The sequence below is a fragment of the Strix aluco genome, chromosome 6 (genome assembly GCF_031877795.1).
Source record: "Strix aluco isolate bStrAlu1 chromosome 6, bStrAlu1.hap1, whole genome shotgun sequence".
In the NCBI taxonomy this organism is placed as follows: domain Eukaryota; kingdom Metazoa; phylum Chordata; class Aves; order Strigiformes; family Strigidae; genus Strix; species Strix aluco.
This window is the reverse complement of record NC_133936.1, coordinates 15916633-15941867: the sequence shown is the minus strand read 5'-3', so window position 1 is coordinate 15941867 and position 25235 is coordinate 15916633. Positions and strand designations below refer to the sequence as shown.

The 25235-nt window shown below is 38.4% G+C and overlaps 1 protein-coding gene across 1 annotated transcript in view; it reads right to left on the bottom strand.

Annotated features, from left to right (window-relative positions):
• Nucleotides 1-25235, bottom strand: part of CNTNAP5 (contactin associated protein family member 5) — a 294595-nt gene that overhangs the window by 57393 nt on the left and 211967 nt on the right. The window contains exon 14 of the mRNA XM_074828793.1: nucleotides 286-442. Within this exon, the coding sequence (XP_074684894.1) occupies nucleotides 286-442 (157 nt within the window). The remainder of the gene's footprint in view (nucleotides 1-285; nucleotides 443-25235) is intronic.

Sequence of the window (25235 nt, the reverse complement as noted above, 5' to 3'; positions counted from 1 at the left end):
TTTAAACAAATAAAATGACTGGATTTGGTATTCAACAAGAAAGATTTTTTGAAGACAACCCATCTCAGCGATCTGCTTCAGAAAGATATTGTCTTTGGTTCAAATAAGAAATTTAAGATGAAATCAGAAGTCCAAATTCTAGTTTGACTTTCATTCTCATTTGACCATACCGAAGCCATTCAAGCTTCCTGAGTTGTGAATCAGGAAAAGATTTAAGCCTTCTTGCCCTACTTGCTATCCCCAGCTCTCACACAGACACTACTATACACATGTTAAAATTATTACCATTCTTCTCTATCTGCGTCACAGTTGCAAAAATATCTCATATCCAGACAACTTTCTTCCAGTCCACATGCACACTGTTGAATGCCCGGAAGAGATCCTCCCCAGTAAAGATGCTTTTCATTGGCACGGCCAACCCACCAAGCAAATGGCATTCCATCTGGATGAAAGGGAAAAAGAGGGGGAAAAAAAGAGAAAAGAGAAAAAGAGAGAGAAAGAGAACTTGATAAGCAAATTGGATTCTCCTGAGAATGAAAAAGAGAATGGAGATAGACGTGTTAATACTGAAAGATGTGAACTACAGATGAAGTAACAAACCATAAACTTTGCCCAAGTTCCATTTTATGGAAGTCACGTTGAGAGAGCAACAGCTCTATGGTAATTCCATTCGGTTTGGGGAGCAGCTGTTTTCCCCATAGGGCTCATGTGTCAATCACCCATGAGAACCTTGGCACATTTCAGCTGCAAAGACTTTTGACATGCAAACCCAACACCATTGTCTGCACCAGCAGTGTCCAGTGTTTCTGTGTGATGCTAGATGGGAGATCTGATCACTGAAGGAGTCTGAAAACAACTCTCCTGCCACAACTCACATTGCACAGGTGCTTTGAACCACCCAGTATTGGCCAAGGACCTCCTGCAGAGTCTACCTGTTATGAAGATGACTCTGGCTCTTAGATCAGAATTTTTTACCTTAAGACTCATATATAAAGAGCAAAAATTTTCAGAAATAACACACAAACTGACCTATTACTATACTTAATACAGTTCCTCTCAAAACAAAGACCAAAATTTGGATTGGTTTCTAAGGGAGCAGGACTAGGGATGTTAATATGCTCTCCAAGGGTGGAATTTACAAATGCAAAGCTCCATAAGATATTAAAATATCCTAGATTAAGGATTCAGGTAGGACATAAGTGGGGAAAAAGATATCCCTACTTGGGAATTAATTTGTCTCTGTGAAGTTATTTTCTATCTACAGGAGCTCTAAGATCTATGTATTTATATAAACCAAGATAGCTTTTGTTTAAATTCCATAATCCGTTATACATCAAGCATTAAATATTAATAGATACAGTTAGCAGATTCAGAATAATGAAATCCACGGATTAACATTTTGCTAAGATTGACTTTGTCTTCCAGCTCAGATAACTTTTTCATTGACTTCTTAATCCTTAAATCAAGAAATGTAATCAGTTACACATATAGGTAGAAGGCAAAATTTAGCAAAATTGACATATCAAGACTTTTTGATCAAAGGAGCTTGGAAAAATAAACTGCACAGTTAATGTAGAAAAATGTATCAATTTATTCTTCTGCTTTACTAGCATTATTAGTAGGGAGTATTCCTCATTATACAAAGCAAGAAAGTCTAAAATATGAAATGCAATCAAGGTTAACTGTAGAATGTAAGGGACTAATTAAAATGAGTTTTAGAATCACTTGGCAAAATTAATTCATATTTGTTTTCCTTCTAAGCTTAGACTGCTGAACTGTAAATTCATGAAAAAAGGAAAATAAATATAGGAAGAGTAACTCCATTCTCATGATACCAACAATTAAGACATGATGAGTTTGACCAATACCCAGTGGTACTCATTAGAAAAACACAATTTAAGAACATCTAAGGATTCATCTTACAAAAATGTGCACACTCATTTTAGGTCTCATATTATTGTCAACGCATTTATATTTTCTCTCTTTTCAGCTGATTTTCTTGCAGAAGTTGATTGTTGCAGCCAGTGAAAAAGGTCTATACTATAGTATTGGGAAATTACTTGGTAAAGCTTGGAATAGTAATGTTAATTGAATAAAAGTGTGATTTGTCTAGGAGTTGAAATAGATATTATACAGAAGTGCTCAATCTAATTATAAAAGTACCCATTCTGGAAAAATTATTTAGATAAAGATAAATCCTTCAGGCCATCAGCAAATAATGGTATCCATTAATCAAGTTCAACCTGTGTCAGATTCTTTTGGCAGAAATAGTTATATACTTAAATATAACAGTGAAATAAGCAATCATTCACAGGAATTAAGAATGAGTAATTTTCTGATGTCTTTTTCAGATCTGTTGTTATTTGTTTTATCGAGCAATACCAAGGAAACAGATACACATTCAGATTTATGATATAGACTGGGGAAGTGGTAGAAGCACCACAGTTTGAGTCATTTACAACTAAATTAAACACACTGCTAAAAAATAGAGCATTCAACATTATAAGGAACAATCTTAGATTGTCAAGGGAACAGACTATAAAAAAACAGTGTCTTTTCAAAAATTCTATTTATAAGGCAGAGTTCTGCCACCCTTTACTCAAGATGAGTAAATTTTTCTCCCTAACTAGTCCCTTAGAAATCAATTGTAGTATTAAGGAAAATTATGCCCTGATTCTTCAAAACTCTTTTCTACATGCTTAATTTTTAACACATGAGAAATCACAGAGCTATTCAGCAAAGCTCTTAAATCTAAGATACTTCAGCAGCATTGGAAGTGTTTAGGAATTAATGAAACATATATTGTATGTCATATACCTGTAATGCTGAAGTAATGCAATATTTCACTAGCAATGCCAATTAATATATCCCTGAGTTCTTTCCAGAAAGTTTACACTGTTATACCCTGGCAGAGCTGGAGGGTGCCTTGCATTGAGATTGAGTTTGGCCAACAGGTGCTGGTTAAGATTCTTTCTTCTAAGTCTGTAGATTTGTTGCAATATCTTCACTTCTGTAATCATGGTATTACCATTTTTTCAAAGCATTATCAATTCTCCACCACCTCAAAATGAATTAATTAGCTTTCTGTGCTGAAGTCACAAAGTCAATGACGTTAATCGAGGAGTTAACATGGCCCCATAAACTAATAGTTACATAGGTCAGTAGAATTCCACTTTAAAATTTCTAAGCTAAAAAGTCCATTAAATAACAAATGCTACTAGTTCTTCATTCTGTGCTTACACTGTACCTAGTCATACATTATTTAGTCAAAAAAGGTAGTCAGAAGCCTACTGCACAAATATAAGTATTATTTTCCATGCATTTTTATTTATTTAGAACTGAAAAAAATCAGCAATAATAAATTTATTAAGGTTCTCCTCGAATTCCATACTATGGTTCTGAAGGAGAATGTTTGTGAAAAAAATCTCGAACCAAGAAAAGCAAACAAGCTCCCAGTGACTAAATTCACCTGTAAAAGAACAGAGACTAGTTTCTAGGTTCTTTCAAGTGACTTCTTCCTGTACTGCTCAAGCTGCCTTTGGAAGGTTTTAATTTTAAGGACATCCCCTCAAAAAAGTAAAAAAATGTTTATTTCCTGCAGAGGACAATAACTTTCTGTGATGATGCTGTCTGGAAGCCTCTACAAACAGCTGTGATATTTACATCACTGCTTTTACCATAATTTAATATGATACTGAATAAAAGAACTGAGCAGGCAGACAGTATTTTGTATCAAACCAAGTATTGCTACTCGCTCACACTGCCAGGCACAGGCTGCACAAAGTAAGGGTGGCACAGGCCTTATGAATCTTCAGTTGATCATCTTGATGTTTCCCTCTACCTGTCTTCATAGCCAGGTCCTTTGTGGTCTATTGGTCTACTCAATAGCTACTGCATATATCTATCTGAATAGCCAAGTAAGACTTTGGAAACCCTGGCATATACAACACTGAAACACAGGGACAAGAACTCATTTTCTCTCCATCCAGCAAGGCACAGAGAGTAAGCTCCTTTCAGATGTCAGTTCTTCAGCAGATCTCCAGTACCTGCTCTATCAATGTGCTTAAATAAACTGTTCATTGTTAGTTCCCTGTATGAAATCTGTTTCAGCAGAAGCAAGGCCAGCACAAACTGTACAGTTCACAAGCACAGAGGCTGAGGACTATGAAGAGAATAGCAGATACATGGAGGTTGTTTCCAATGATCCTTAGAAGGAGATGCAGATTGAGATCAAATTCACCCACAATGTGTATCTGGCTCTTCCAGTGACGAGAATGGCTGAACACATATTTGGTGTCCCTCTACCAGCTTACAAGAAAATGTCTGTCCTCTTAGATCTCACTTGTACTGACAGTTATCTCATTTTCTGTATTAGAAGGCATTGACATTGCTAGCAGTACAAGATATTTTTAAAGGTTTTAGGCTTGCTCATGTTTAAAATAGCAGAGAATTTTGTAAAAAATTATTTGTATAGGCACTCAGAAGCTGGAGGAGGGGGAGAAGCAGCATATTCCAACAGCATCCAGGTCTAAATTACTCTGTATATAAATCCCAAGCAATTTCTGTGCACTCAGTTTACCTTTATATAGGCAGAAAGACTTAGCATTGGCTTTTATGTTTATACACCATGAGTTAAAACAAAGCCAGGCATTTTTAACATTATGTTTTAAATACTTGTCAAGATTTGTCTGCATCATTTGCCAGGTGGTTCTTTTTATTGCAGCAAACAAAAATCTAATGATGGAAATATAACAAGATAAAATGGATCTCTTGTTAAACTCCTGTGCTATATAAACGTGAAGTAACTGCATATCCCTAACACAGGTAAGGCTTTTGGGGTACCCAAGTTACTAAAACAGGTCAGTTATAGGTTTCTTCCACCACCACAGCAAGTCAATTTATTTGTATCTGTCTGTTGAAACACTGAAACTATATTGCATTAAAACAACATTCTCTTGGCAGTCTTCATCTTCAGTTTTTTCTCCAAAATCAAACTGATTTAAGCAGAATTGAATTTGTTAAATCTTACATCTACACATCTTACTGATGAAAACAGATTAATTTACATTTATGCTGTTTTCTCTTAAAAGGAAAGATTCGCATATCAAGAGATAGTGAAAACTAGGAAAATATTAATTGTAGAATTGCATAAAGCAATCAAAGCCAATTCTTTGCTGCCGCACTCAAAAATGTAAAATGTCTGTTTGCACTAACCACTTCAACAATATCAAATCCTGCAAATGGCTCACCTGATACATTGAACATTATGTGAAACAAGCAGTTAGCAGATTTTTTTATACATACATCTCTCTATATATATACACACACACACATATGTATATGAGGCAATTTCAACCTGAATAACTGAATCCAGAGGCCAATCCAGAGTACAAATTATGATCTCAGCTAATCTATTTTCAAAAGGCTCTTGAAAAATGGAGAAAGGGGTAGGAGAGTGAGAACAAGGGAAAACTGTGACTCAATACTTTTTGTAAGAGTTTACCAAAGTCTTGTTTTCCCATGCTTGATTTTTTCCCATTGCAACATTTTTCTAGCCTTTTTTATCAGAATTTTAAACATTAAATTGAAGTAAAACCAAAACCTTCCCCTTTGACCTTTTCAACATAAAAAAAAAATGCTTTTGATAAATCATAGAAAAAGTGTGTATAATAATTCTGGACAAAATTATGGACAAATTGGAGAATATTTTGTGTTTAGTGGATTACACAAAATTAAAATATTCTTAGAGGCTGTTTGTTCAGTGAAGTCGTCTATGGTGTTAATGACTCAGAATCTGTATTGGTTTAAATGTCAGCTCACACCTCTGGGAGAATACACTAATAACACAAAGCAGGGTGAACTCAGGCTGTGCTGCATTAACCAGTATGTGCTACCCACTCTCTGAAGTGGATGCTGAGATTTAACAGTGAAAAACATTGCTCTTTGGTTTACAGCCCCCAGTGATGGTCTCGCAGCTCTGCCCCAGCCAGAAGGAAGCAACGCCCACCCTCTGAGGTGGCAGACTCTCTGCACTTCACAAACAAAACCCTGTTTTTAACTCTAGATCAGGTTATCTTGGAAAAAATTACTATATGTAACATGGACCAGGGAAAAAGTGAGAATACCCAATGACATGGTTTCTTTGAACATTATTCACTGAGTGAGCCACCAAGTTGTCCAGTTGTTTTTGTACCATACTACTATGCTTCCATGTGGGCACACACCTGTTTTATGCATGGATCTTCTCTTTTCAGTACAGACCTAATGACCATCTAACAATTCCTCCCTTTTACTCAAAACATTCCCTACGGCAATTGTGCAATTCAGTTTTATTGTCCTTTTTCTTTCTTAAAACTGTAACCCACATATCACTGCCCTAATTTTCAGGGATGACAAACACGACTGCATTGGAAATCACATCTGGTCAAACACTGTAGCAAGACAGACACCATTCTGTAGTGAGCAGCAGTGGTGCCGGCCAGTGTTATTAAGATTCACACAGAATTTTATTTCAATTTCTGGTCAGATCCTGTAACCCTCATTTAGAGCAGCTATCCAAAAGTGAAGTAGCCCTGTTAATGCCAGTTGACCTACTCCCTGGGCAAATGTTACTTAGACACAAAGTCTATCCCTCATTTTATAATTATTTTGTTAAGCGTGGTTCAGAAAAGGGGAAAGAATGGCAGTACTTTGCTAACATTTTCTTTCTTGTTATTCAGCTTTGCTGCCAAGGTGCGCTGCTTTCATACAAAGTCCCAGACTAAAGTTATTGCTTAAAAAAGAAAAGAAAAAAACATGCAGCAGCATTTTTCTGTGTCTCTTTCTCTTAAGCAGAGAAACTGCATCTCCCTCTGGAGCAGCTGTTATCACGGTGTGTTCTGTTCTTCCTGGAGTTGTTAAGATATTGTCACAGATGAGAATGGGCAGAAAGAAGGTAAATAAACATGGACCTTTGCTTCTTCTACATTTAACAGGAGGCTAATGAGCAGAACTGCTGAGCTGCAATGACAGAGTTCTGCCATTGCACACTAAGAGCACTTCAGTAAAAGCAAAATCATCATCAACCCTTTTGAGAGACAGATTTGAGGATGGGCATAAGGATTTCAGACCCAAACAGTTTTATATGCTGAGGAAGATTGACTTTACATTCAAACTAAAATTTTATGCCTCATGAATGTCTCTGCTGAAGGCCAGTACTTGCATTCTCCTCTGCCACCTCAGGCTGGGTTGTTTTCTCAATAAATTTCTGGCCAAGCGACAAGTTTCCTGAAAGATGCAAGTGGGACTCCAGCCAGCAACAGAAACTATGGGAACAGCTGAGAGCATGCAGGTTAGGAAGAAAAAGCAACAACAACAAACCAACCCAAAACCAAAAATGCAGAGAAAATTACAGCTTTTAGGGACAAATGACAAAACAGAAAATAGTAGCATTGAATCCTCAGGAGTTTTGCTGAAGATGGAGCAGACATTCTACCCTGTTGAAACAAAAAAATTAATCTTATTTCCTTTATCTCCTGCATTCCAGCTCAGCTTCACTTCAAACTTGTTCCTCTTGCTTTCAGCTCCTTTTCCTTTTTCTTTTCACCTTTTCTTTTCCCATTTTCTCTGTTTAGCTTAAGTCATCCAGATAAGTTCAGATAAACACGCCCTGCATAACCTTAACAGATAGGCCTATGACATTGATGCATGTCCTGCTGCATCCTTACTCTGTGCTGGGACCAGAAAACCATCAATGGCCTGGATTCAATTGAAAGTGAACAATGACAATGGATAAGCCACAGTGGGCTCAAGAATGACCCTGCCTGGGCCAGAAGAGCAAGTCCTGCTCAGCAGATGTCTGGCTATTTTTTTCTATGCCATAGGTATAACCAGTAAGAATAATGACAATAAGATGATGCCACCATTTGTTGCCCTCACACTGCTCATTCAGGTCCTATGTATTCATTCTCATCCTCTTTCACCAGTACTATCTCACCCATTTCCACTGGAAGATCACCTCCTGCGGAGACTCAGTACAGTGCCCAGGACAATGGTCTTTAGTTCTTAATCAGTTCTTTTGCATAAGTATAAAAATAGTTGTGAGAGTAAATAGTAGCAAGTGCTGGATTAATAAACAGAAGATAAACCAAATCATGTCATTCCAGTTCTTGTGAAAATGCTGAATGGGTACTGAATGGCCATATGAGATTACAGCTTGGGGTTCTCTGCATCTGCAGCAGAACAGTGCTCCTCAGCGGCTCTCTAGGGTCTGAAGAAGACAACAAGAATGACACTCACAGCCACCCTGTATGCAGTCAGTAACACAGGCCAGCCTGTCAACGTTCTACTGAAGTCTTACCCATGTTATCTTATGAGCTCACCGGTTGAGGTGGCCTGCTTTTAGATCACCATACACCACACAGACTGGAGGAGAGCATGGAAGAGATGAGTGAGTTTGTAAGTTTAGGCAGATCATATGCTCTTTTTCAGAGCTTTCTTTTTAAAGTGTTTTATAATGGATGTGAAAGGACTATAGGGTAAGGAGAGACTACTGAACTAATGTACCTTATAAACTACTGTAAGGTGAGAGAAGTAGTTTATTACAGCAGTTTTTGTTCTTATATGCTATTTAAGTTTTCATAGAGGAAAGAAATTTCAGAGCCTAGAAATAACATCACAGAGGACAGAGGGGAATAACTGAAGCATCAGACTATGAATGGTGCATCAAACTGTAAACCAATCATTTCACCACAAGAAAACTTAGTATTCAACTAATAAAACTTAGTATTCAATTTTTCATGGAAATGTTGAAGTGAGACAACAACTGTTACAGGACTGTAAAAACTACATTATGAGCAACTGTCCCAGGAAAGACTGTTGGGAAGAAACACTTTGCAGATCATTCATTCACTATTATTTTCCAGGGATAAAAAAGGCCAGAGTCAACAACTGGTATAAACGCATCTGGCTCCAGCAAAATCAAGGTAGTCGTGATGATTTACGCTCAGTGAGCATCAGGCTGTTCACAGGACAGAATGAGGCTGGAGGGGACCTCTGGAGACTGTCTAGTCTAGCCCCCGGCTTCAAGCTGTTCTGAAACAGATTCAGGTTGTAAGAATTCCTTAGACAAACTCTGTGGCTATCACCGGGACAGGTAAAAGTACCACCTGCAGGTATGCAGCGACTGAAATAAAGGCCTGAAGGATCTTTTTTTAAAGGGGGAAAAAAAGGAAAATTAATTGTATATTTGATCTATTTACTCCTGAAAGATCCAGCGTGACATCTCAAGCTCTTGGGACAGGGCACGGATGAAGAGTAACAGAGGGACCTACTTGCAGCACTTTGCACCTCATGCCCTCAATGTGGTGCAATGGTGGAGCTGTACAGCAAAGCCCCCAGCTCTGCATGGCTCCCAGGCTCATATACTCTTACCCGCCTACCAGCCTGAGCGCTTCATCAAGAAAGTCAGCAAAAACCCGGGTCTACAGCCTGGCCTAATAGTAGTCTGGAAGCCAGGGCATAACTCAGAGCAGGTTGCTCAAGGTTATGGACACAAGTCAATTGGAGTAAAGTCAAGGGGAAGTAATACAAGGTTTAAACCAATTCTTGCAGGAACTTGTGGAAGGTTTGCTGGATCATGCTCACAGCAAAATGCAATTTGATAGACTAGAAGAATAAAATAGATAAAATGGGGACATTTGGGACAGTTAATAAGAGACTGGATAAGTTACAGAAAACCATGCTGTGGAAAGCAATCTTTGCTTGGTCCTTTGGGAGAAACTACATACACTAATAACAGTCCTTCTCCCCCCACTTTATTTTGAAAAGTGTCTGAGTAAAAATGGAATTACCTTACTCAACAGAACTGTTTCCTGTATATGCAGTTTTAACTACCAGCATTAATAATGAGAAAAGTATACTTATTATTACTTTTTTCCCCTTCTGCTCACACTGCACCAATACAGTCACAAGTGACTGAAACGGACTGTCTTCTGATTTGACAGCCCTCCACAAAAGACAGATTAATCTTGTTCCCATTGTACTTGCAATAGCAGCTTCTAGGAATAATAAAAACTAGATTTGGGTATAGAGATCTTTATTAGCCATATTGATTCATGAAGCAATGAGAACACACCTTGTCTTTCAGCTCCCAGGTTAATACAGCATGGCTGTTTAGAAGAAGTTTCTCGCTGTTAGAGAATAACATCTATTTACACAGAGTGAATCTGATCAGAAAGTCATTGGGACAATGTCATTTCCACAGAGTGCCCTTCTGAAGTGTAACCACTAACTGGTTCCTGAAAGTGGTTGATAATAACTATGGAATTTCATGGGTTAGATTGGTCTTAAATCAGAAAATATCATCTGTAAATATGCTGAATTTCTGAACTAGAATAAAAACAGAAAAACAGTCTTAACAGAACATAAATTAGAAGAGGTAATAACTTTGAAGCTGCAATCCCTAATTAAATAAATGAGGGGATTTTCTTAAAACTGATAATAGCACTCACAGATATTATTGGGATGATGCTTCTGTTTTGGAAAGAATCCTTCAGAAAATGAGATATGAACATCTCAAATTCCCTGTAAAATTAATTGGGCAAATAAGCATCTTCAGTAAGAGGGAAATCCAGTATCATTCCCCATGCAGCTTTATATAAAAAGCCAGAGTTGTTTGTTTGTTTTTAAATTAAAAAGGCAAAAAAGCAGTATATTTAAATTTATGCTAAACAGTTGAAAGTCCCTGTGCAGAGCATGCAATATATTTCCTGTATTCTAAAAGACAAGCATTGTAAACAACCAAAAAATGAAACCAATACCCGGAAAAGAGTTTAGAGAATAATCCAGGCACATTTATGAGTCTTATACTAATTATGAGCCAACAAGGCATCTCGGACAAGCGGAGTAAAAACAATGCTCTTAGCTTCTCCTCCTACTCTTCTGTCACATGCCCATTGAATTGAAATATCACAGGGACAGTTGAACTGGATTGTTTATTTTTTGCTCCCAAAAGTGTTAGTCGGCAAAAGACAACACTCAGTTGTACTTACTATGATCATAACAGCACCCATCTGGACATCCAGCACAGCAGTGGAGAAAGTCCAGTTTTAAGTACTTTATCAAAAGAAAAAAAACCCAGCTCATTGAACTGCATCCCAGTATTTCCAAGAGGCTACAAGCATTACTGCAACTCATTAAACTTCTTGATAGTCTGATGTGTTACAACACATTACAGAGCAATGGTAAATAAATAACTGCTGATTTGCCACTGCTTTCAACTGCTGAGCAATTCCGCTTTCCTCAATGTTACAATTAATGTCAGCAGTTAATGCCTTAAGTGGTAGAATCAGAAACTTGACTACAATAAACAAATGCAATCAAGTTTCAACTTAAGGATATACCCAAACTGCAGCATGGCGTTGGTTCAGCTGTCCCTGTCTTGGGCTGCAATTACAGTTCTGTTGGTCAGAGCAGCAGGGGCATCATTTGTCATCCTATGGAAGGCTGGAGTGCTGTGAAATTGGGCACTTTGGAAAAATGCAGCTGTAGCAAAACATATGTATAGGCAAGACCATGAAATGAACTGGCTCCAAGCCAGCATGTAAGAAGAAAAACAAGAGAATATAAATGAAAAAATTCATAGAATAGTGTACTCAGAAGATGCTCCTATTGATATATCCTGACCAGCTTCAAAGGTCAGGATGACAACAATCTCTCTTCTCTGCAGAACAGCTTAATCAATTTGCAGCTCTTTTTTCTTCACCCTGTTTGCAATGAGTTTACATCTTTCAAATGGATCTTCTATTTAGTTTTTGCTATTTAATTGGTCTCAGGTTCCTGTATATCTCTCTATACAACTGTAGCAAACAGAAGGATATATAAATGGTTGTGTATATATTCATGCACAAACTGTACTGGATAGAATACAAACTGCTCAGCTATGCTCCGTAGCTCTACTGTCACTAACAGACATTATTATTCAGCTCAAGAGATGTCAGTTTTCTGCTCCTGGAGCAGAAGGAAGAACTCAGCTGTAGCCTTACCACTGCAGTGAATACTGGAATGGGCAGAGGCTGCAGAAGAATGACAACCATGCAGCCACAAGAAGCCACCAGTCCTTCCTCTTTTTCCAAATGCTGAACAGAACCATGTGAAGATACAGACTCCTTCCCCCACCACACATACACACACAGTGCAGAGCAGGGCTGGGCACTTCAGCAGCTCTACGAAATGTATCAGCATATGCCCAGTATCAAGAGTTAGCCACAAAGCTCAACAGTTTTCAGAGAGAACACCTCCTGCCCTCTGGGCAAGATCAGGGCATCTTATCCCAATCCAGCAGAAGATGACCTGGCCTCATTCATTGATTTCTTGGCAGTACTGGAGCACAGCTCTTGATTCTTGAGAGAACTCCAGCTGCCACATCATTTGTGAGGAATCACACAGGTTGCAATGAGCATATCAAATACTTTTTTTATTTTCTTTCTTCCCATAGAATATACAGTTAACAAGGTTACAGTTCTTATTTTCAGAGTAATTAATCTTGTGTTCATTTAATCTAATTTTCAGCATTTAACTGAGATGGCTACATCTGTGTTTAATGGCGAGAGAAAGAACCAACATTGGAGCCATTCGGTCAACCTATAAACTTCGTGAAGTAAGAATCAAGATCTTTACACACAATGTAACTTTCTACCATATGACTTTCATCACAGCTGAATAATGACAAACCTTTCTTGTGGGCTGCATCAAGACTGAGAATGAAAATCCTACAAGATCATCATATACATCATCTTTCCTTCCAACAGTAAGACTCCTTAATTGAATGTACCTTCCTCAGGACAAGTATAGCTTACTACAAATCCTGTCTACTACTGGTTTGGAGAGATGTAGGCATCTCCCTCATGTAGTGATGCCTGGTGGAAACAATACAACCGAAGCAGGTAAGTCTCTCTAAGACTGGTGAAGGATTTTGGCAAGGTGTACATTAATGTATGTTGTTAGAGTTCTCCAACAGCTATGCAGAAAGTCACTGGGCTCAATCACTTCCATTCAACTGTCTACATCATTTGCCTTCTTTCCTTCAAGACACAGAGCCCCAGGGGGCTAACGGTCAGAGGAAATGAAGTCATGGACAAGATTAGACCCAAGACTTGTATTTTAGAGACAGGCCTAGATCAGACAAAACAGGAATGCCTGAGGGGCAAACTACTTTCAAAAAATACATGAGAGTCCCTCCCCCCAACCTATTCTCTCTATACATATGCCTGCATGCATATGTACACCTCCATAATGGAAGTTTTTCCACTCAGATTTACGTTTAGGAATTAATAAATATAAGTTACACATTTATGGCTGTAATACACTCCTGAGGATTATGCTTCTTCTCACATCTGAAGAGCAGAACAAATGCAATGACAAACATTACCCTGATGTATGCTTCATTACAGAACAGACTGCAGAAACAATCAGCAATATGCAACCTCTTGTAAAGAAAAGTGACAACTTTCCCCCCCTCCCCCCATCTCACTATTGCTTTTTTTGTCCCTTCACTCTCAGACAAATGACATTTGGCAATGTTGACGCCATGCCATGTATTTTCTTCCACTCACATGCAACTGGTCAAGATAAGGTACATATGCCCAGAGATTCAGGTAAGATGCAGCTGTATTATGCTATAAATTCAGAGATACAGAAAACTGATGTGCATAAAGGAAGCAACCCCCTAATACAGGAAGAAATATATTTGTCTGAATTTGGGTTTCTTTTCTCTTCCACGTTGTGAGCAAAGGTTCTAACCGTACAGTTTTACTTTTAAATAAAATACATAAATGACTCCCAAACAGCTGGCCTACTTAACACTACTATGTAAACATCTGTTCACATTCATGCATGTAAATAAGAACATCAGCTAGCAAGTCTCTTAGGCTCAGATTAGTCTTTATCAAGTCCTCCCAGAAACCACTGGGGTTGAGGCCAACAACTGTGTGAAGGGGAGGAAAGGGAATTCTTAAGGTTTTTTTGGATAATTGATCCTTGGAGAAAAGATGGATGATGGAGAATACCAAAAAACACAAGTCCCATGCTTTCTATTTTTCAGTATATTTGCTTTAATGTCAGTTTCCTACTTCATCACATATTTTAGCAGCCTGTTATATAACTGGACATTGTGTCAAATTTTTATTCCCCTTTATTCAAACCATCTTTTGAAAGTGTCACAGATCCCAGGTCTGCTCCTGCTGAACTAAATGGGATTCTTGACATTGACATGAATGAAAACAGGACTAGGCCGGCTGTATGCCTCATTAGATACGCAATTCTATAGCACCCTCTAAAATTCTGCTGAACTTTCCCTTTCAAGCAAATAAAGCAGGTAAACTCAAAGGCCATGAAATGTCACTATTACATTTCGACACTTAACTGAGGTACCTGATGAATTAGCCATCTTCTTGCCAGGCATCTTAGAAAACTGCAGCCCCCGAGGGATTTCCCCTGGCCGTTACCACTTATTGCAAAGTCAAAGAGAGAAAGCTAAGGTTATTGTTTTGCCTGTGGAATCAAAATATGCTGAGAGAGCATGTTATTCCCTAGACTTACAGGTTTATTGCGTTTCTAATTCACACCTAAGGTCACCATATGTCAAGTGAGTATGCATTCTGCTACCATGGCTACTGTCATTATTTTAACTCTAATGCTAAATAGTCCTAGACTGGAACAATACTGTCTTAGAAACAATGCAATTTAGGGCTTATAGCAGAAGACTGGTCTTCTGATTAAAGATGGAAAATTGAATGTTCTGGTTCCACCTTTGGGTTTGTCAGACTCTCCAAAATCTTATAAGTCAGTCAATCACTCTGGATCTTCATTTTCACACCAGAAAGCCAAAGAACTAAAAGCCCTGAATAAACAAAACCAAAATAAACAAAGCTACTAAAGCAACAGTTGTGTCTGGTCTGTTGAGAAAGGTTAATAAATGAATCAATCTTTGATAAAATTTCATTCAGCATTTAAAACTACAAGATGAGGTTTGAAATCAGTTTCTTGTGGCTTGATACAATTATGCCATGATGACGATGCTTCCCTCTGCATAATGCATTAATGTGAATTTGACCACACAATTGTCATTTCTTGTCATTTAAGTAGTCTTACAGTTAAGCAGCCACAATTGTCCTTTGGGTGTTATCTTAAATACATTAAAAAAGAAATTGAATGCTTTCACCACATTATAGCTGGGACACTTTTTCAAAGCTACTTTCTATGTCTGTGAATTATTCATAATACACTTCAAACAGGCTCTTCTGGATAAGGTAATTGACCTTGTCTGCATGAAGCACCTACTACCTTGCCTTGGGATAATTAAATCTACGATGTGGTCCATTATTTAAAGGTAATGTCTTTTCATTAGGTTAGGCAATATATTATCACTCAACTAGTCACCTAATTCTGCATTTAGCACATTCAAGTTTTCACTGTTTTGTCATGGGTTACACTCATCATAGCAATACCTCACATTAAGTAGCATTGTATAACAGTAAGACAGCATTCTCTTGATAAATGGAAGCAGGACTTTGAGGACTAAAATTTCAAGATTTACCTCTGTATTTGCAACCTCAGTTAGCTGTGCTTGTTTTTTCTGAGGGTGAAAGCAATAAAATGTGTCTATTCAGTAAAAACTGGTGTCGGGTAAAAACTCAGGTACAATTAATGTACCACGTGGCAGTAGCTATACAAATTCACATACTGTTCAGCGGAAACACTTATGTGCAGTTGAAAGATATGCTAAAACACATGTATAGAGTTCCGTGATGTAAACTAGCTCAGGTACTTCTACAGTTTTATTTTGGTGTGTAGAGAAACCCTTGGTAGGCCTGCCATCCAAGGTTGCAATTAGCAATGCTGGCTGTTGCCCAGGCTAGCTCTGAAACATTTCAGCTTTCCCTGTAACAGATTACTAGCACTCAATTCCCCACTACATATTCCCTCAAAAGATGTTGCTCAGTGAAGTCCAAAGTAACTGATTTTTTTTTTTTTTTTGCATATGCATGGAGTGAAAACTTCTGAGAGAGAAAGCTAAACAGTTGAGCACCCAACTCTCACCTGTGCTCCAACTACTTTGAACCACTTTAGCAGAATAAAACAGCCCTGAATCTATTTTAGTCAGTGACTAAGTCCTCCTGCATGGGTAAACTCTTGAGTGGCACAGCGATCTGAAGGAGCTCCTGCATCAGTCCCTTTCCTGGCTCTCAAAAATGGCCAGAGATGTTATTCTAATTTATATTGCACCACTCCAGTAACCAGGCTTAAAGATACTTCTCCACCCCCCCTCTACATCAGTTGTGCAGGATATACCTCCCTTTTCTATTACAGGAACACAGTATTGGATTTTTCAATCTATCAGTACTGAAGTGATTAGACTGATTGCAAATACTGCATGAACAAGTTATGGATAAACTTGTTAGCTCCTCTACATATCTGAATTTTTATAGTGTTTCTGTGTTGTGCAGTTTGTTTTACACTAAAGTGGAATTTAATGAAAGATGCAATAACTAAGGTGTTAATCCACCATCTTACTTACCTAAATTGGTATAAATATACTGAATCCAATGGAAATGATCCTGCATATCTTTGAGCTTTTTATTTTTCCAGTTGAATCATTTGATATTGTAGCTTCTCTCAAGCTGCCCATTAATAGAATGTTATTATGTTAGCTATTCAAAGCTTTTTAATCATGTTATACAAACACAGTTCAGCCTATGAATTGTTTATCTTGATTAGATATTGTTTGAGTGTTCACTTAAAACTATGAAGCACTGTTTTACATCAGAAATAAGGACAAGAGCATCAAAAATACTTCAAGGTGTTAAGAGTGAACATTTACTCTGAAGACCTTTGGCTGAATTCCTATTGGCATGAATATTCATGAACAATCTGTTCATGCCTCAGGAACATTTCTGCAAACACGAAAATCTCAGTATTGTGGTCCAGAATAATATAAAAAAAAATTATGAAAATTATCAAAGTGAAATTGAAATTAAATTCCAGTAGGATAGGAAAGAAATAGCTGCCATTTATCATTTTCAATCAGGTAGAACAAACTAGTCAAGGAAAGCATTGTTCTAAGCAGGATTACTTGTAACTGGCCTGTCTGCTAAATCATATTTCATAACGGTCGACTGCCTTCCATTGTGTAACCACAGTTGTGTACTATACATTGATAGCTCCTGTCACTATAATACGATTATGTTTACCCATTAGTTTCTGCTTTTGTGCCACAACCCAGCAACTACAATATTACAATGGTTCTAATGGTCTGTTTCACTTTGTTCATTTACCTATTAATTTTGGCAATGGCATATTTCATGCAACATAAATTTCATCCTCTGAAAACATGACAACCTGTACTACAATATGGTCAGACAGATTCTGGAGCTTTGTATGGAAGCAAAATGAATTGTCCAGGGTGGCATTTTGGAAAGAACATACCTCCCTCTGGAGGCATCGGTTGTATCTAAGGTGATTACTTCAGCAGTAATAGGATGTAATTATTCACTCAATAAAGTTCTGCCGCTATTAAGTAGGTACTTCTAATGTTCTGCAGATTGACTGGTGGCCCTAGCATGTCTCACAGAGGCAGTAAACAAAATGCAACACAATCTCCTTGTCTGAATCTAGAACTTAAACGTGCACTGGGAAGGAAGTGACCTAGAAAGCTGGCACTGCTTTGAACCTGGAGGCTCTGGGAAACAGGACCCCAAAACAGAACCTGAAAAATGCTCGTTGCCAGGACAACCTTCCCCAGTTCAACGATAGATATTAAAATGGCAAAACAAATGGACAAAACTGACTTTTCATAGTCAGAGAAAAAGCCAAAGGGAGCTGAAACAGAGCCTACGTCAGGAGAAGACAACTTGCCCTAGAATCCCACCCTCTGCTGTTATGTTAGAATTCAGTCATGAAGATCTCCCTCTGAGGAACAGCCCCTAAACTTCTGCCACACACCAAAATAGTTCCATCTGGGAGGTTGAAATCACAGTGACAATGCGGGGTAAAGAATTGCTAACGTACAGAAAGCCTTTTGCTCAATGGAGAAAAGAGTAACCAACACTAACTTGTCTTGCACCAGGACTGGCAATGATCCATCTATCCCAAGAAGTTAATTACAGTCAGCTTTAACTCTCCTTTTCCTCCTAACATATCTGCACATATGCAAACACATACTTTCCCAAAAAGAGAGCACTCTGTCTATATCAACAGATAATTTTATGGACTGTACTGACCATTTGAATCAGCAGCTAAAAGAAAAGTTAGTATTTAAAATAAACATATCATGTTACTTTTTCTTCAGAACCACTTTTCAGATCTCTGCTCATTTTTTAAAACATCCCATCATAGTCTCGGACTCATCAGTAAAACAAACCTGTCAGACCTGAATTGGGTTCAGTAATGCAAAATTGACAAAAAGAACAGCCAGGAATCATTATCATCTTTTCTTTCCTGCCAACAAGTGCCACTACCAACATTTTGATCGCACTGAATGAGACAGCCTGAACAAAAAGAAGAATCGAAAATGGCTACTGATTGCAGACTAAGCTACTGGGAGCACTTTTCATGCGCTATTAATGTTAATATATTGGAATCACTACATGTTGTAAATTAGACACGTTATTTTAAACTTTTGTCAAACCAAAGATATAGGGAAAGGGGGGACATGGACCTAAGCATCATGGATAAAGAAACAGGCAGCACATGATGCAGACAGACACTGAATCTAGCACAGCAGCATGTGTCCAAAGATCTACAAAAAACTGATGAAGTTCAGTTGAGTTTAGGATGTACATTTGATTTAAGTTTTTGTTCTTGTGCTGAAGAGACAGACAGACATTTGTGTATCTGGCGTGGTGAGAAAATACGTGCATCTGCATCTCATTTTAGCCCAAATTAAGATTTCCTTCTAGCACTAGAAAACTTGGAGTCAGCAGAAACTGTATAGTACTCTCTAATCCCTGTTGGTTCTAGCAGGCTTTAGATACTAATCTTAACATGGTTTTCTAGAGAAATGAGACATATTAGAACATGCCACGTGAATGTTTGTGCACATGTGTCTGTTGTTCAAGTAACTCATGAACCCACTGGCCAACTTCAAGTACATCTGACTGAGAAATATGTTCCTAGAGGTTTCATGTACTGTCTAAACAGAAAACAGAGAGGTCCTCCCAGTATCCAGCCTAAGAAAAGGTTGCAATGCATTTTCAACCCCCAGTAGGTATCAGACAATCCATACAGAAGCTCAACACTAAAACACAAAGCATAAGGAAAAAAAAAGCATCATTTATTACTCCACCATTCATTGAACTATTTTTTTAGCAAAAATAAACAAAGAAGCAATGTTCTCAACTGCCAAAAAATCAGTAGCACAGAAAAAATAACCAAAACTGTATAGTTGGGAGAGATGCTGTTCACGAAGCAGAAGCATGAGAACATAAAACGTTTAATCAGTTTGATCAGTTCCTGTTTAGAAAGGTATCTAAAGTAAGTCGGAAGTGTCACTTTCAGTTGCACATATCTCTGCCTGGAAGAACTTGGGCATCAACCTTGGGCTGAATACATAACCTTATGACAGCTACAGTAAGACTACATGGATTCCATCCTAGAAATGCAGGCCTTCTTCCTTTAGCTCTAATAGGTGTAATTTCCAAAAACAAGGGCGCTGTTTCTCAATTACGTGGAATCCCTTCTTGCCCTTTACAAAGGAAGACAACATCCTTATTGTACAACTATACCATATACTACAATAACAGGTATGACCAGGCAACAGGTAGAATAGTTGTAATGGTCTCTGTCTAATTAGTGCAGGTAAGAACAGTCGTCTACCAATGGTAGGATGAATTCTAGTATTGAATCAGCATTATTGGAGACAGACTCTGAAGACCAGATTATGAATCCCTGCCTCCTGCATCTGGCTGTGTTCAGATCCATACCTAGATTCAAGCCATCGTGTCTAAGCTAACACTTTCTGAATGAATTGCACTTATTCTCAGGTGAGCTTTTCCTTCCTCAAAACATCTATGAACAAAAAAGACAGGGCTGTCCATATGGCATCTGAGTGTCTAATAAGGAAAGGAGGCTTGGGGTTCTCACATCTCTCCCTTTGCAATCAACCACTGCAGCAAAGCAAAATCCAAACATTGCCTGGGAGATGAAGAGGAAGAAATTTGGTGCTTGATTGATGCTTGAGACTGATGATACTATTCTTGGGCTACAGTGCAGAATCACAGCTTTTTCTCCTTACCTGGCTGAATATACCAAACATCTCATTACACCTCACCTGAATATACCATTACCTCCCTTGTAATTTGGTAGGTCCACAAGAATTCACAGAATCATGCCTTCCTTGATAAAGAACCATAACTTTGTTAATCAGTTCACTAGAAAAAAACATGTGTACCTCTAAGGGATGACATGTTCATTCTTCCACCAGCAGCAGAAGGGCAAGGCACAAGAGGTACCTATGTAAATCTCACAGTTGGAGTGTAAGACTTTAGAGGTGTTCATCTGGGGGTAAACACTCTTCTTATGGCTCTTTTTTGTGGATGCACAAACCTGGTCATTGGTTCTAGGGTGGTACTTTCCAGTAAATCTAATGGCCCATACCAGTTTCAAGGGAAATTGTCATCAATACCAACCTGATGACTCAATTTTCTTCTCTGCTAAACAAGGTAAGAAACCTACCTTTAGAGGAGGACTGCACAGATTAATTGGTTAACCTTTCTAAATGCTAATGTTAAAAAAAAAAAAAAAGGTTTTCTTCCGAGACTTTTGAATTCTGCTTTTGAGAGCAAAGGAAGAAGGCTCTTGATGTTGCTTTGAGTCCTGGACAGCTCAGGCAGGGACACACCCCTTGACTAAAACCAGTTCCCATTAAAGTCTGATCCTTCCTCCTATCAAAAGGGCTTGGAACAAATTCAGGCTCAAAAGCTTTTTCATTTTTGTTCTCAATCTTTCTGGCCCAGAAGATATGAAAAAGCTTCTCTAAAGAAAGTTTTAAAAGGGTTGCTTTCTTTTAGGTCACCACATCTTTCCAGCTACTTGTCAAGTGTCAGTCAGATCTGATCCTCCCCCAATCAATCTGGGTTGGGGGGGAGGCAAATAATTCTCAATTGCTTTAAGATGCTTCTTGGGAGGGGAAGAAGTACACAACTTTTTTCACCAAAGGTCTGGAGATATTTTCCCCAAGCATGCTTACTTACCCTCTGTATTTTGTTTTTTTTTTTTTTTACAAAAGAGAGTAACAGACACCTAGAAGAGTTACTTTTATGCTTCTCTTAACATCAGGTGGTTCATATAAGCAAAACATTGTACTAAATACTTTTAGGGAAGGCTCTTGTTATGTTGCTGTTTGAACACCAAACACAAAGTAATCTGAAAATACAGCCTTCAGCTGATCCTCATTGTTTCTTTTCCCCTGTCTCTGCCTTCACACCTTCAACAATAGAAAATATATTTCCCATTGGCTATCTTCACACTGTAATGGGGGTAAAATTCCAGGACTCAAGATTTACAAGCAGTGAATCTAAGCGTAACCCAATCTATACAGAGTAAAAACTTGACTCCTTTTTCCATAGTCTTACATTTTCTTTTCTCCTAATTACACCATATAATTAAATTATGCCATTGATAATCTCATGTATAGCCTCTGTCTTCTTGGATAGGTCACACCAGTTAAAGCGAAATCAAAGCTTATGGACTCTGTCCCATTCACTTGCTCCACCCCATCTGATTTTCAGCAAGCACCTGGCTTTGCATGTACTTTTTTCCCCAGATCTAAAACAGGAGTCAAGTGAACCCAAAACACACATAAAACTGAGACATTACAGCCCCAAATGCTTTGCTATCCTCAAAGATAATGTGAATAGAAATGCAAATTACTATTGCTTCACTCATGTGGCATCTTGGTAGAAGAGGTCAGCTGAGAACTCTTCCACCACTACGATTTACATCTTCTATTCTCCAGAATCAGAGAACATCACTCTCTGCACTGGCCCAAATTTGACAGAGAAATTAGTTTAATGTCAGTAAGACAGTTTGAGTCTAATGGAGCCCAAGATGCTCAAAGTAGGACAGCCAAATGAAGCAGACAAATGGAAGTGTGATGAGAACACACTCCCCGCTGTGGCTCTAATGAGGGAGAAGGCACACTTTTCTGTGCAGGCAGCAGTTCTGCTTTCTTTCTTGAATGGTGGACAGGTTGCTGTCATAGCTAATGACCCATTAATATAGCAAGCCATGGATTAGCTGTTTGTTTCTAATTGCCATTATTTATTTATTGTTAACAATATGCCGAGTCCTGCAATTTAAAAAAGACTATCACTGTTCATGATTCAGGGAATGCTGGCTGAGATAGCCTAAAAAAGTTGTCTAATTCTTTCCTTCTTTGAATTGTGTGTATAAATAGCTTATACGACCGGGTCTTTCAAGTCAGAGGTATCATTAAGACATGTTTGGTTCTAGCACACATGTCTCATAAAACTATCTATTTCCAAACTCTTATTTGGACTGCAGAATTCCCTGAATTCAAGGTTTCTTTGTTACTGAGGTATAAGTTTTCACAGGTTGAGCAAAAGATGTCATCAACTTTACTCCAAATCAGAGATTCTTTGGGAACAAAAGTCCCAATCTAACGGATTATAAAAGTTAAGCAAACATCTTGCAGCATCTGTTCACAGCACTGACTCCCTTACAGCACCACCAATAACAGTTCACACAATGACCTTCAGATTCCAGGCTCAAAATCTGTTGTCTAGGTTTACATTTAATTTACCTGTCCTATCTGTCTTCATTAATACCCCCGGTACAAGCTTCCTGTATATTGGAAGAAGTACTTTCCACGTCAGTAAATACAGTAAATCTATTCAGTTTGAACCGATAAATTTGTTTTCTAGATAAACTGTAAAAGGTCTCTTAAAAAATAAATAATAGAAGTATAATTGCAGAATTTCTCCTTACACTTCAAAAAAAAAACAAAACAAAACAAAAAACAAACAGAAAAATCATTCAAGGGAGGAAAAAAAAACCACAACAAAAAACCAAAAGAAATATCCAGTGACAGCAGAAGTATGAAGGACATATTCCACAGAAGCAAAAAGGAGTTACCCTTAGAAGCTCCTTTCTCACTACTGTCAGTCCACACTTCAAGAAGTGTTTTTTAATTCACCTGACATATTGTGTCTAAAGCAAACACAGATAATGGTGCTCCAATGTTCACTGGACTAGTACCAGGAGACTCGTGCCCTTCTGGTGTCACACCAGAAGTATGCCAGGTATCATTAAGCTGTCCTCTCCTGCAGTGGGGTTCAAGAAGGGAGCATGCTTTCCTCCCACTGGGTTAGAAAACACCCAGTATATGACTGAGCAAGGATTTCTTCCCATGTCTTTCCCATCTCTTGGCCTCTTGGCTGCATTGCGAGCTCAGAGAAGCACAATGGCTCTAGAGGAGAAGTAATGTCAGCAGCTGCCATTCCTTCCTTGGCAGGTATAGCAAACTTTACCTCACTGCCAGTCAGGAGGGATTGTATATGGTGAGGGAAGTAAAGAGTCAGAAACTGGGATAATGATATGTCTGTTACTCACAGGTGCATGCGTGCTAAATGCCAAGTTACCTCCTCCACACAGCAGTTTTTTTATTCTACTTAGACCACCTGCATTTTAATCAGCTGCACACTACTAACAATATAGCATCTTTAAAAATGGCCTCTAAATCTCTTCCGGCAAATAAGGGGGCATGTTGCATTACTATGGCAAACTCTGATCAAAAGTCTCTAAATATAGCACAAGTTATCTAAAATTGTGCTTGTGAGAAGCTGTGAGCACTGCCACTTTGGAGGTGAGAGACAAGGTATGGTGGTGGAAACACAGATGGCAAGTCAATCATTCTCAAGAAAGATATCTGAATTACCCAAGAATAATTACAACACAAGATCTACACCTGCCACCTATCCCCCGCTCTCTTCAATACGAACCACTTTTTGAGGGCGGACTGCCCTGTTCTATGTTATTTTGTGCAATGACAAATAGTCTCTTGGTAATGCAATAACAATTTAAAGTTATTTTGTGCAATGACAAATAGTCTCCTGGTAATGCAATAACAATTTAAAGTACCTGGAATGATAAAATGGAAATTATATTTGAAAGACATAAAATAATAGTGAGCAAAACCCCAATCGTAAATGACTTGCTTGTTATGGGTCATTTTATATCACCTTATGGTACATCTATGTAAAAAACTTCAACAGAACCCAGGTTTCACACGCCTTTCTCCATAAAGATTTATACTGCTCTAAAAAGTGGTGTCCCCATTATATGAAACCTTGGTGCAAAACCATGCTTTAAACACTGTGGGTCACTTCTGGGGAAAAAATACTAGAGCTAGTAAAGGTCCAAGAAGGGCAACTTAAAAGGACTATAAAAGCACTGGATGAGTGCAGAACTGTGATTCACTGTATCCTGAAACAGCAGAACTCAGCGCACTGACTAAAACATTAGTTTAAAAGATATTAAACAAAAAGTAGTTCATGTGCAGCAAGTAGGGAACTCCTGGGACTTGTTTTCCTAGGAGGCTGCAGAGGCAGACAATGTTCAATATAGTTCGAAAAGTGATTAGACAAATTACGAACACCAGATCCGTAGTGGATACTAAAAGGTATTGGCAGTGGCATAAACTCTAATGCCCTTAACAGAGCAACTGTGGGTGATGGGAACATATTGAGGGATGTGCTGAAGACATCCAGACTTTTGTACTCACCCTAAACTGCATCTGTCCAGCAGCCACTATTGGAGGCAGGACCTTGCAGGACATTTCTTAGCATCTTATGCTCTGACATCACTGGAGGTCTTATCTGGAACTAAAGAGGGAGCTTGCACAGACGAAGACCTCTAGCAACATACAGAGTGTAGATAAAACACCACTGAACTGTCTCAGCAGCAGAATTAAGTTTAAACTCTAAACTCAGAAATTAGGACATGCTCCCTACTGTGAGCTAACACTTCATCTTTCCCTCTAATAATAGAGGCACAACATGCAAATGTGGTGGTTCACAGGTAAGGGCAAAAAGCTGTCTGGCATAAGGAATCACAGACAGCACATGGTGCAGCTTGGCACCGAGACACAGGTCTAGCTGGGAGACAGAGGGGAGAAGAGGAGGTAGAAAACTGGGTGCAAGTCATATAATACTGAGACTTGACAGATTTTAAGAGGGACA